At 52.0% G+C, this 13841-nt stretch overlaps 1 protein-coding gene across 2 annotated transcripts in view; it reads right to left on the bottom strand.

The window, feature by feature from the left end:
• The window catches only part of LOC120688140, a 61116-nt gene that overhangs the window by 13869 nt on the left and 33406 nt on the right, over positions 1 to 13841 (bottom strand). For both annotated transcript variants that reach the window (XR_005680987.1, XM_039970314.1), the window contains exons 41-50: positions 6567 to 6726; positions 6167 to 6427; positions 5437 to 5625; positions 5301 to 5343; positions 5097 to 5221; positions 4041 to 4967; positions 3893 to 3966; positions 3458 to 3794; positions 3280 to 3378; positions 3061 to 3213 (exon numbers count right to left, since the gene is read on the bottom strand). Coding sequence is in view for 1 of the 2 variants with exons in the window: in XM_039970314.1 (XP_039826248.1) it covers positions 3061 to 3213; positions 3280 to 3378; positions 3458 to 3794; positions 3893 to 3966; positions 4041 to 4967; positions 5097 to 5221; positions 5301 to 5343; positions 5437 to 5625; positions 6167 to 6427; positions 6567 to 6726 (2368 nt within the window). In the remaining variant the exon portion in view is untranslated. The remainder of the gene's footprint in view (positions 1 to 3060; positions 3214 to 3279; positions 3379 to 3457; positions 3795 to 3892; positions 3967 to 4040; positions 4968 to 5096; positions 5222 to 5300; positions 5344 to 5436; positions 5626 to 6166; positions 6428 to 6566; positions 6727 to 13841) is intronic.

The raw sequence follows: 13841 nt of genomic DNA, 5'->3' as shown, positions 1-13841 counted from the left end.
CATGGACGTCAAGTCGGCGTTTCTCAACGGCGACTTGAAGGAGGAGGTCTACGTGCACCAGCCGCCGGGGTTTGCGATCCCCGGCAAGGAGGGTAAGGTGCTACGTCTGCGCAAGGCCCTCTATGGCTTGCGGCAGGCCCCGAGGGCGTGGAACGCCAAGCTGGACTCCACGCTTAAGGGGATGGGCTTCGAACAAAGCCCGCACGAGGCGGCCATCTACCGGCGGGGCAATGGAGGCAATGCCCTGCTGGTGGGTGTCTACGTCGACGACTTGGTGATCACCGGCACCAAGGATGAGGAGGTGGTGGCGTTCAAGGAGGAGATGAAGGCCACCTTTCAGATGAGCGACCTGGGGCCTCTCTCCTTCTACCTGGGGATCGAGGTGCACCAGGACGACTCCGGGACCACACTTCGACAGACCGCCTACGCCAAGCGCGTCGTCGAGCTCGCCGGGCTCACCGACTGCAACCCAGCTCTCACTCCGATGGAGGAGAGGCTGAAGCTGAGCCGTGACAGCACGACAGTGGAGGTGGACGCTACTCAGTACCGGCGCCTTGTGGGGAGCCTCCGCTACCTCGCCCACACGCGGCCGGACTTGGCGTTCTCCGTCGGCTACGTTAGTCGGTTCATGCAGCGACCGACGACGGAGCACCAGCAGGCCGTGAAGAGGATCATCCGCTATGTTGCGAGGACTCTCGACCACGGTCTCCACTACCCGAGGTGCCCTGGAGCGGCACACTTCGTCGGGTACAGCGACAGCGACCACGCCGGCGACATCGACACCAGCAAGAGCACGAGCAGGATCCTCTTCTTCCTCGGCGAGTGCCTTGTTAGCTGGCAGTCGGTCAAGCAGCAGGTGGTGGCCTTGTCCAGTTGCGAGGCCGAGTACATAGCGGCCTCCACCGCGTCGACTCAGGCGCTCTGGCTCGCTCAACTGCTTGGTGATCTACTCGGCAGAGACATTGGAGCGGTGGAGCTCAGGGTGGACAGCAAGTCCGCCCTGGCCTTGGCGAAGAACCCCGTTTTCCATGAACGGAGCAAGCACATCCGGGTGAGGTACCACTTCATCCGAGGCTGCTTGGAGGACGGGAGCATCAAGGCAAGCTACATCAACACCAAGGACCAGCTTGCAGACCTGCTCACCAAGCCCCGTGGGAGGATCAAGTTCCTTGAGCTCTGCTCCAGGACCGGGATGGTCCAATCCTCCCACAAGACGACACACAAGACTTAGGGGGAGAATGATGGATAAGTCTTTGTGCTGGATGGATAAGGCATATGGTCCTTGCAAGGACCAGAGCATCTATTCCTTTAGCATATTTCAGTTTGCTAGGACAGTCAGTTTGCTAGGACAGCATCTAGCTTTAGTTCTTTTGACTAGCATCTTAGCATCTTTTGGCTGCCTGCCCTGGTTGCCTATAAGTATGTATCCCCAGCCCCTTGGGTTGCCATGGCTTTGAGTTTGTGAATATGAGAAAACCAGAAAATTGCCCCAAGTTTATTGTCATCCTCTCAGCTCAATGAGAGTTAGAATTGAGCTCCTAACACGGGAGTCACACCTTGCTGCGCTGAAGCGTCTCCTCCGGTATGTCCGTGGCACTGTGGACCTCGGCCTGGTGCTTCACCGCTCGTCCTCTGATGAGCTGGTGGTCTACACCGACGCTGACTGGGTTGGCTGCCCGGACACTCGTCGCTCCACTTCCGGCTACGCCGTCTTCCTGGGCGGCAACCTGGTCTCCTGGTCGTCCAAGCGGCAGCCGGTTGTCTCCCGCTCCAGTGCCGAGGCGGAGTACCGGGCTGTTGCTAACGGCGTGGCGGAGGCGTCCTGGCTACGACAACTCTTGGCGGAGCTCCACAGCCCGCTCGCCAAGAGCACGCTCGTCTACTGCGACAACGTCAGCGCCGTGTATCTCTCCACCAACCCCGTCCAGCATCAGCGGACGAAGCACGTGGAGATCGACCTACACTTCGTGCGCGATAGGGTCGCAATCGGCGATGTTCGGGTACTCCATGTCCCGACTACCTCCCAGTTTGCTGACATCTTCACCAAGGGGCTGCCCTCCTCGACCTTCTCGGAGTTTCGATCCAGCCTCAACGTAGCCGGTGGCTAGTTGTGGCTGCGGGGGGGGCGGGGGGGGGGGGGGTATTTGCCCTGTGTACTCTCTTCTTGTCCAGTCTTGAACACCGCTGTGTCGGTAGTTCAGGCTGCGGGGGGTGTTAGCTTTCTTGTTGTCCAGTCTTGAACACCGCTGCGCCGGTAGTTCAGACTGCGGGGGGGTGTTGGAGTATATTGAGCCCATGGGTATAGAGGCTCATCTAGAGGATCTATATATACCCGCCCTTCTAGGGTTGGAGGAATACAAGTTATTATTCTCTCCTACAATATGTTCACCCAAACCATTCAAGCAGCAAATAGTAATGCTGAAGGAAAATTGTGGTATTTACTTAGAGCAGATCCCATCGTGATATCCTTACCTGACATTAATTACTCGTGCAAGGTAACACGTGCATCCACATATCATTCTCATTACTCAAGATAGACAAATGTTTGGAAAGGAAAAACAATGAAAACTCAACAAGTCAAAGCATTAGACGTATAACACAGACTGCACATTTTCACATAGAACAATTGATATAACCAACAATATGATGAACGTAATTTTTCAAATCGACCAGACAATGCAATGTACAGAAACCATATTGAGCATATAAAGAGCAGGCAAAAGACAGTTGAACCAAATGGCTAACACAGTCTCTTACACAAAAGACACCACAACAAAAGATCTTGAGAAGAAGAAAATACTACTCTGTACAGTAATCTCCATGTGTAGCCTCTGAAGTATCTTACTCCCTGGGGATTGCATCATCCCCATGCTTTGTACAATTTTGTTTTATTTTTCTATATTTTAATAAAATACCACAGTGTCTCCCCCGCTGTACAGTTTTTTCAAAAAAAAAAGAAGAAAAATACTAACATGGTAATTTGCTTTTAATAATGGATGGATCCATCAACATCGCATAAAATTCACCTAAATGGTGCTATGATTGAGAATGATGTAGTACCTGCAGCTTGTCAGTATCACTCTCAGAGTACATAAAGGAAACCCTCCAGTCATATGCTTGTAGGACCTTTGGCTCATCTCGAACACTAAGTTTTATGTACAAATCTTGTCCAATCCTGTTCGTGAATGTTATGTATGGGCGTACATGGATAACCTGTTGTGTCATGACATGAAATTAATGGATTGACACTTATGAAATTGTAGATTAACATGCAGCTACCTTTGTTGGAACAGCTTGATATGAGGATGGCTTGGAACAAAGAAGAATATGCATGCATTTTCCATCATCATCATAGGCAGAAAGATCAACCGCACCATCCTGAATAGATAGGAACAACGTTATCACAATCGAAGTGATTCAAAACAAGAAATAGAAATAAAAGAAGATCCAAACTAACCATATCACCAAGAGGTGATAATTCTTTTACAGATCCAAACCGTCCATGTCCGCCAACACATGATAAAAGGCCTAAGCCCTTAAAATTTAATCCAGATGCTATAGTGTATCCCTCAACCAATTCATCATGTTTTATATCATAGAGGTGCTTCTCACTCCTTTCCAAATGTGAACGTGCAAGAATCCGCTTCTTCTCTTTCTTTCCAGAAGTATCAATGAATCGCAGAGTAAGTGGAGGCAATCTAGCAAAAGATATCCAGTAGGGAACATATATTCTGATAACCCTTGCCATCAAATAGTCATTATCGCTGCTTTGTTCAAGCAGAATTTGTACAGTCCTACAGAAGAACGGAAGATGAATAGGCTAAGAGAAGCTCGACTGGTGAATAGTTATGGGATGTTATCCACCAGAAATTTTTCATGTTTGCATTGTTACCTTTGAGATAAAGAGCTTCTTAGATTGATAAGTTTTGAAGGTGCTTGGGTTGGGTGTGATATAAGAACAGGCTCCTGGAACCAGAAAAACATTTAGTATGCAAAAAAATTAAGAAATCATATATTTGTGAAAGAAATTTTATACATACATGCATTTGTTCCCATCCCCCATGCGGAATGAGGGACAAGTACAAAGGGTTTCTTGGATCAACATTGTGAACCTTCACAGCCTCTCCAGGATTTAAGGTACCACGAGAGCAACTTGAATCTTCATCACCGAGGAGATTGGAACTAACAGTATAATGTGCAGAAATGGGAAGGTAGTATGACAAACACAAAGGGGCCTTGATAACTATGCTCCAATCATATACTGGATCCATGTGAACATCTTTGCCTATTTCCTTAGCTTCTATACTCAAGCAAAACCATAATCCATGGCAAGAACTGGAAGTGCCATCAATCTGTGAGCAGAATATCAAGTTTTCTGATTCATACAGATCTGATACACATATATCTAGAATCTCCTCCTTTCTAAACTCAGTTTGACTGCGTCTCTCCTGGACATCACTCCAGGAGTAATTCATGTGCTCATGACGAATTGCTGGTCTTAGCTGCAACATATACGGCACAGCAAGATGTGAGAGACCTGATAATGGGACTGGAACCACAGAATGGGGGTCCAACGTTCCAATCAACATTTCATCCTCTTTAACAGAACTGTCTTTTCCCTGTTCATCTGATAGTGCACTTTGAACGGATCTTCCTTTTAGACGCAAATCAACAACAAAATTGGTTGTGTTAGTAATTGACACAAGGGAACGTATGCTAACATATCTGTTGCCTTCATTGACTGTTGCTTCACTAGCAATCACACAATTGCCAAACCTCCAACATGCTGCAGGGACAGCATAGTTTAACTTCATGTTTGTCCAAGGTCCATCTTTGGAAGGACTAATTTGGATAAATCCAGTCTTACTTCTTTGTGGACTGGCCGTGTTCCCTTGTTGTACACTAGCTCTACCAGAAACAATTACAGCAAATCTTATTTTCCCACTAGGTTTAACATTTTCACGTTCCTGCAAATAATTTTGAATGTCATGTCACTAAAAAGTATCTAAATATAAATTTCCAGAAGCACACCATGTATGCACTCTATTCTGAAACAGTGACAATCAATACACGGTTCTCCAAGTATCAGTTCTCACCAGTGTCTTGGTTGACATAAGGTCACCTAGAGTCAAATCAAATTTTGCAGAATCCGACTTTGAGGCAGGAGGGAGCTTTTGCACAACTTGCTTCAATGGAGCAGAGTATATACCAACTGGTTGACCTGTTCTCAGCATAAACAATAAACTAGTGTAGGAAAACAAACAAAATAATCATTATTGTTTTGCACTAAAACAACGAACCTCTACCAGCATCAAGCACAAGAAGCTCCAGAACATAATTCTCCTGAAACATTTCGGGTGAAAATGAAATGTTAATAAAATGAATATCTAAAAGACAAGGAGCACAGATGTTTCAGATTGTGCTCAGTTCACATACCTCAGATTTCACTTTGAAAAAGAACATTTCGTTCCAGTTCACCTTTCTAATGTTCTGTGACGAGTGTTCTCCAGCAGCAGCACAAGTGCGGGCACTCTGTTGCTGAGCATCAGATATAGAACGATTTTCTGAAAAGAGCCGCACTGCAGTCATATATTCACCAGTTGCTAATCCTTCACCCACCTTGATCTGGGAAGGAAAGCTAAGTTTAGAATGACAGGAAAATGTCCTTTGCAATAATTTATTTAGCAGAAGAGTTATTTGCAGTCATGTAAGAAATGGGCTTGAGCATTTCAAAATAGGAATCAGTTGATATCCCTCACTGCATGTTAGCATGTGAACACTAAAGTTCCGTCGTGGTCAGAAAAGATGGGCTTGGACATCGTAACAATAGGTATAGATCCAATACAGTTTGCCAGAAACTGGTTGTCACCATCCAAGTTTCCCATGTAGTTAAGGTAATTTAGTGTTTTGGAGATCAGCTTGCAGTCAATAATAAGCCAGCTACCCGTCACTACCAGTTTACAGTGTCTGGCACTGGCTTCAAATGCTAGGGCAGTTCAGTATGTGCTATCACAAACCAAGATAGTAAAGCAAGCTGTGAAAGTAGGTCAAAGAGTTGACCACAACATTTCATTACAGGCAAGCAATATGCAGATGCAGCAGAAGATGCTGAAGATTCCACTAAAAGGTCAAAAGTACATAGTTGAGTGCAATAGAAAAGAGCTACCTCAGCATCCGCGAGAATGGCAGTTATCATCAATAGGTATGATTTAGCAGATTTTCCATTTAAATGAGAATCCAATAGATCCTTTGAAGCTGGAACTTTTATGGACCTATCATCCCCAGATGGCAGCAGAGTTACGAGTGAGCTGCTATTTTCAGTCGTTCTTATGTATATATCTTGCCCGAGTTTGTTTTGTGGGACAATGTAATAACTTTTTCTTCGATGAACATCAAGAACTGGTCGTTCAGTAGAAGAAAATGTTTCCTGATAATAGAACAAAACAACACTTAGAAGAGAAATCATAACAAAAATGTTAACTAAAGGCTCAAAACAAATAAGTGTAGCTTTCCATCTTTTTTTAAGATGGTAAGACAACAAAATTTTAAGCTTAAAATAGATATACCTTCTTGTATAATTCATCACCAAGGCTAATATTGTTCCAGCTAGCATAAGCTTGTGATAACATGTTTGTATTGGAAACTGATACATTTAAATTCAGATCTCGAGTTGAGGTAATACGGAGTTGGCCAGGAGAACCTGGTGTATTCATGTCATATTGGTACCTGATATTCATAAAAAGAAATGATTACCAAATTACGAAATAATAATTCAACAAGAAGCTGTGATTTTGCAAATAATATGGTGCTACATGTCATGGCTTAGCTCGGCCTGCAGGGGAAGAAACCCCCGAGCATTGAATAAGAATAAGAGAAGACTTCTCATGTAGGCCGAGAACACCCACAATCCCCTGCCCCAACCTTACACAAGGGCGCCGTTACCCGTGTGAGTGCGGGCCGGGACCTTCCTTTTGTGCTTTGGCGTGGTGGCAGGCGAGGGGATTTTTTTAACCGCAGTCTGAAATTCGCTCCCACCAGGAGTCGAACCCAGGACCTGAGGAGTGCTACTAAGGCCACCTAACTGTTGGTGTATATGTGAGCCCATGTATAGAGGCCCATCTAGAGGCTCATGTATAGGATCTATATATCCCACCATTCTAGGGTTTGGAGGTATACAATCCATTATTTCCCTCCTACATAGTATCAGCTAGCTTCTCTGTAGGAGAGAATAATGCTTGTATTCCTCCAACCCTAGAAGGGTGGGTATATATAATACATATACATGGGCCTCTATACACATGGGCTCAATATACTCCAACACCCCCCCCCCAGTCTGAACTACCGGCGCAGCGGTGTTCAAGATTGGGCAACAAGAAAGCTGACACCCCCCGCAGTCTGAACTACCGACGCAGCGGTGTTCAAGACTGGACAAGAAGAGAGTACACAGGGCAAATACCCCCCCCCCCCCCCCCCGCAGTCACAACTAGCCACCGGCTACGTTGAGGCTGGATCGAAACTCCGAGAAGGTCGAGGAGGGCAGCCCCTTGGTGAAGATGTCAGCAAACTGGGAGGTAGTCGGGACATGGAGTACCCGAACATCGCCGATTGCGACCCTATCGCGCACGAAGTGTAGGTCGATCTCCACGTGCTTCGTCCGCTGATACTGGACGGGGTTGGTGGAGAGATACACGGCGCTGACGTTGTCGCAGTAGACGAGCGTGCTCTTGGCGAGCGGGATGTGGAGCTCCGCCAAGAGCTGTCATAGCAGGACGCCTCCGCTACGCCGTTAGCGACAGCCCGGTACTCCGCCTCGGCACTGGAGCGAGAGACAACCGGCTGCCGCTTGGACAACCAGGAGACCAGGTTGCCGCCCAGGAAGACGGCGTAGCCGGAAGTGGAGCGACGAGTGTCCGGGCAGCCAGCCCAGTCAGCGTCGGTGTAGACCACCAACTCAGCAGAGGACGAGCGGTGAAGCACCAGGCCGAGGTCCACAGTGCTACGAACGTAGCGGAGGAGACGGTTCAGCGCAGCAAGGTGTGACTCCCGGGGATCATACATATGGAGACAGATCTGTTGGATAGCGTAGGTGAGGTCCGGCCTCGTGAAGGTGAGGTACTGCAAAGCGCCGGCCAGGCTTCGGTAGGCAGTAGGATCAGCCACCGGATCACCCAGATCAGCGGACAACTTCGCCTGAGTGTCGACAGGAGTGGAGCAGGGCTTGCAATCAGTCATCCCAGCCCGCTCCAGGATATCGAGTGCGTACTGCCGCTGGTGCAGGAGAAGACTAGACGGGCGAGGCTCAACAGTGACGCCTAAGAAGTGGTGGAGCTGACCGAGATCCTTCATAGCAAACTCCTGCTGCAGAGAGGTGATGACACTCTGAAGCAACCACTGACTAGAGGCTGTGAGCACAATGTCATCAACGTAGAGCAGCAGATAGGAAGTCTCATCCCCACGGCGGTAGACGAAGAGAGACGTGTCAGACTTGGCCTCGGTAAACCCCAAAGTCAGCAAGTACGTGGCGAACCGAGAGTACCAAGCCCGAGCAGCCTGTTTTAGTCCATAGAGAGACTTGTTGAGCCGGCAAACCATATCCGGACGACTCGAATCCACAAATCCCGCTGGCTGAGAGCAGTAGACAGTCTCTGACAGAGTGCCGTGAAGAAACGCATTCTTCACGTCCAGTTGGTGCACAGGCCAAGAGCGCGAGAGCGCAAGCGAGAGGACCGTGCGCACCGTAGCGGGCTTCACGACTGGGCTGAAGGTCTCATCATAGTCCACACCAGGCCGCTGAGTGAACCCCCCGGAGAACCCAGCGAGCCTTGTAGCGCTCCAGTGTGCCATCAGCCCGACGCTTATGCGTCCAGATCCACTTGGCAGTCACCACCTTGCAACCAGACGGACGCGGCACGAGGTCCCACGTCTGGTTGGCAAGAAGAGCCGCGTACTCCTCTTCCATCACGCGACGCCAGTGAGAATCCGCCAAGGCGTCGCGGACAGAGGAGGGTATCGGAGAGACCCGCGGCTCTCCCTCGGTGGCGGAGAGAGTCGCGGCCTGAGACGCCATCCGCCGAGTCACCATGGGATGGATATGCCGAGGATCCCGATGGATGACTGGCGGGTGGTATACCTCCGGCTCGGCTCGAGAGGGAGCCGGAGGAGGCGGCGGCGGCGACGGCTCCGGCGTCGGCGTCGCAGGAGCCTCCGGAGCAGGAGGCGGCGCCAGTGTCGGCGCCGAACGACGCCGGTACACCTGAACCGACTCAGCGTACCGCTGCGGTGTCGGGGTCGGCGCCGAGCGACGCCGGTACACCTGCACCAGCTGAGCGTACCGCGCAGGTGCAGTTGAAGGCATGGCGCGACCGCGGGCACCGGGGCCGCACGTGGCGCGACCGCGGGCACCGGGGCCGCGCTCGGCGCAGCAGGGATCACCGGAAATGGTGCCGACGTGCTGGGAAAACCTGCAGGAAAAGGACAGACAGGTAACGGTGGCTGAATCACCGGTTCAGTCGGAAACAAAGACTCCAGCTCGGGGTCAGAAGGAGTGGAGGAGGTAGAGTAGGGGAAATCCGACTCGTCAAAGACGACGTGTCGGGAGATCAGAACGCGGCGAGAGGTGAGGTCAAAACATCAGTACCCCTTGTGGTCAGGGGAGTACCCGAGGAACACACAACGAGTCGAACGGGGCGCCAGCTTGTGAGAAGCGGTGGCGGAGGTGTTAGGGTAACACGCACACCCGAAGACCCGAAGGTGGTCGTAACGAAGAGGGGTACCGAAGAGAGCGTGGTGTGGAGTGGGAGCAGGAGAAGCAGTGGACGGAAGGCGGTTGAGTAGGTATGTGGCGGTGTGGAGGCTCTCAGCCCAGAAGCGCGGGGGCAGAGAAGCCTGGATCAGAAGGGTGCGCACGACGTCGTTCGTCGTGCGAATCATCCGCTCAGCCTTGCCGTTCGGAGGAGAGGTATACGGACAAGACATACGCAGCTGAACACCCCGAGACAGGAAGAAGGACCGGGAGGTGGAGTTATCGAACTCCCGCCCGTTATCACACTAGACGGCCTTAACTGTGAGGCCAAACTGAGTGGACACCCACGCAAAGAAGTGGAGGGTGGGGAGGGTCTCAGACTTGGCGCGCAAAGGAAAAGTCCAAGAGTAATGAGAAAAATCATCAACAATGACCAGATAATATTTATAACCAGACATGCTGAGTACAGGAGATGTCCACAGGTCACAGTGAATCAGATCAAAAGCATGAGCAGCATGCGAAGAAGAAAACGGAAGTCTAACATGACGACCTAACTGGCACGCATGACAGAGGTGCTCAGCAGGAGCCTTAGCACATGGAGCATCGATACTACGGCTGAGCTGAGCCAAAATGTCGCGGCCGGGGTGACCAAGCCGGCGGTGCCAGGTGGTGGAAGAAGGCGTCACGGGAAAAGCAGCAGACGAAGAAGCCGAAGGCGAGACAGCGAAAGCAGGAAGCCGAAGGGTGTAAAGGGGCCCCGGGCTGTCACATCGGAGGAGCGGACGCCGGGAAGCCGAATCATTCACAGTAAGACCAGAGGAGTCAAAATCGATAGAACATGAGTTGTCAGCAGTAAACTGGCGAATAGAAAGAAGATTGTGAACCATTCGAGGAGCAACAAGAACATTAGGTTGACGCCAACCTGGCCGGGGGGGGGGGGGTGGGAACAGGCCGGACTGGCGCAGTCCTTCAGCGCCATGGGGCTGACGCCGCCGGTCAGCACTGAGTGGATCGCCGACTCAGGTGCCTCCTTCCACACCACCCCAGATGCTGGTATCCACTCCTGTCCAGCCCCCACACCCCTCTTGTCCTTCTTCCATCATGGTTGGTGATGGGTCTTGCCTTCCTGTCACCGCCGTGGGTTCTGCTCCTATTTCTTTTCGTCTTCCCAATGTCCTTGTTGCTCCTCAGATGGTTCATAATATTCTTTCCATTCGTTAGTTTACAGCTGACAATTCTTATTCCATCGAATTTGATTCTTCTGGCCTCACTATAAAGGATTCGGCTTCCCGGCGTCCGCTCCTCTGATGTGACAGCACGGGCCCCTTTACACCATTCGCCTTCCGTCTTCCGCTGCACCACTTTCGCCTTCTTCTTTGTCTGCCACTTTTGCCACGACGCCGTCTACCACCACCTGGCACCGCCGTCTGGGTCACCCTGGCCGCGACGTTCTGGCTCAGCTCAGTCGTAGTACCGATGTTCCTTGTACTAGGGCTCCTGCTGAGCCCCTCTGCCATGCGTGCCAGCTCGGTCGTCATGTTCGGCTCCTTTTTTCTTCTTCGCATGCGACGCATGCATTTGATCTTGTTCACTGTGACCTGTGGACATCTCCTGTTCTTAGCCTTTCTGGCTATAAGTACTATCTGGTGGTGGTCGATGATTTCTCGCACTACTCTTGGACGTTTCCTTTGCGCGCAAGTCTGAGACCTTCCTCACCCTCCTCCACTTCTTTGCCAGGGTGTCCACTCAGTTCGGCCTCACCATTAAGGCCGTCCGGTGTGACAACGGGCGGGAGTTCGACAACTCTACCTCCCGTTCTTTCTTCCTCTCGGGGTGTTCAGCTGCGTATGTCTTGTCCGTATACCTCTCCTCAGAACGGCATGGCTGAGCGGATGATTCGCACGACGAACGACGTGTCGTGCGCACCCTTCTGATCTAGGCCTCTCTGCCCCCGCGCTTCTGGGCTGAGAGCCTCCACACCACCACCTACTTGCTCAACCGTCTTTCGTCCACTGCTTCTCCTGCTCCCACTCCACACCACGCTCTTTTTGGTACCCCTCGCTACGACCACCTTCGGGTCTTCGGGTGGTGCTTGTTACCCTAACACCTCCGCCACTGCTCCTCACAAGCTGGCGCCCCGCTCGACTCGTGTGTTCCTTGGTTACTCCCCTGACCACAAAGGGTACCGATGCTTTGACCTCACCTCTCGCCGCGTCCTAATCTCCGGACACGTCGTCTTTAATGAGTCGGATTTCCCCTACTCCACCTCCTCCGCACCTTCTCCTGACCCCGAGTTGGAGTCTCTGTTTCCGACTGACCCGGTGGTTCAGCCACATTTTCCTGTCTGTCCTTTCCCTGCAGGTTTTCCCGGTACACCGGCACCGTTCCCGGTGATCCCTGCTGCGCCGAGCGCGGCCCCCGGACCTCCAATCGTGCCACGCGCAGACCCGGTGTCTCCTGCTGCGCCACGCGCGGCCCCGGTGTCTCTTGCTGCGCCAGGCGCAGCCGGTGCAGGTGTACTGGCGTCGTTCGGCGCCGACATCAGCGCCGCCGCGGTACGCTGAGCCGGTGCAGGTGTACCGGCGTCGTTCGGTGCCGACACCGGCACCGCCACCTGCTCCGGAGGCTCCTGCGACGCCTCCACCGGCTCCCTCTCGAGCCGAGCCGGCAGAGTACTACCCGCCCGCCGTCCATCGAGATCCTCGGCATATCCATCCCGACTCAACAAGTCTCTCTATGGTCTGAAGCAGGCTCCTCAGGCTTGGTACTCTCGGTTCGCCACGTTCTTGCTGACATTGGGGTTCACCGAAGCCAAGTCTGACACGTATCTCTTCATCTACCGCCGTGGGGATGAGACTACATATCTGCTGCTCTATGTCGATGACATTGTGCTCACAGCCTCCAGTCAGCAATTGCTTCAGAGTGTCATCTCCTCTCTGCAGCAGGAGTTTGCTATGAAGGATCTGGGTCAGCTCCACCACTTCTTGGGCGTCACTGTTGAGCCTCGCCCGTCTGGCCTTCTCCTTCACCAGCGGCAGTCCGCACTCGATATTCTGGAGCGGGCTGGGATGGCTGATTGCAAACCCTGCTCCACTCCTGTCGACACTCAGGCGAAACTGTCTGCTGATCTGGGTGATCCGGTGGCTGATCCTACTGCCTACCGGAGTCTGGCTGGCGCTTTGCAGTACCTCACCTTCACCAGGCCGGACCTCACCTACGCTGTTCAGCAGGTCTGTCTCCATATGCATGATCCCCGGGAGTCACACCTTACTGCACTGAAGCGTCTCCTTCCCTACGTCCGCGGCACTGTGGACCTCGGCCTGGTGCTTCACCGATCGTCCTCTGCTGAGCTGGTGGTCTACACCGACGCTGATTGGGCTGGCTGCCCGGACACTCGTCGCTCCACTTCCGGCTACGCCGTCTTCCTGGGCGGCAACTTGCTCTCCTGGTCGTCCAAGCGGCAGCCGGTTGTCTCCCGCTCCAGTGCTGAGGTGGAGTACCGGGCTGTCGCTAACGGCGTGGCGGAGGCGTCCTGGCTACGACAGCTCTTGGCGGAGCTCCACAGCCCGCTCGCCAAGAGCACGCTCGTCTACTGCGACAACGTCAGCGCCGTGTATCTCTCCACCAACCCCGTCCAGCATCAGCGGACGAAGCATGTGCAGCAACACCTACATTTCGTGCGCGAGTCGCCATCGGCGATGTTCGGGTACTCCATGTCCCAACTACCTCCCAGTTTGCTGACATCTTCACCAAGGGACTGCCCTCCTCGATGTTCTCGGAGTTTCGCTCCAGCCTCAACGTAGCCGGTGGCTAGTTGTGGCTGCAGGGGGTATTTGCTCTTTTGTACTCTATTTGTACTCTTCTTGTCCAGTCTTGAACACTGTTGCGCCGGTTGTTCAGACTGCGGGGGGGTGTTGGCTTTCTTATTGTCCAGTCTTGAACACCGCTGCGCCGGTAGTTCAGACTTCAGGGGGGTGTTGGTGTATATGTGAGCCCATGTATAGAGGCATATCTAGAGGCCCATGTATAGGATCTATATATCCCACCCTTCTAGGGTTTGGAGGTATACAATCCATTATTTCCCTCCTACACTAACCAA

The sequence above is a fragment of the Panicum virgatum genome, chromosome 9N (genome assembly GCF_016808335.1).
Source record: "Panicum virgatum strain AP13 chromosome 9N, P.virgatum_v5, whole genome shotgun sequence".
NCBI classification, from domain to species: Eukaryota; Viridiplantae; Streptophyta; class Magnoliopsida; order Poales; family Poaceae; genus Panicum; species Panicum virgatum.
This window is presented reverse-complemented; position numbering and strand designations above follow the sequence as displayed.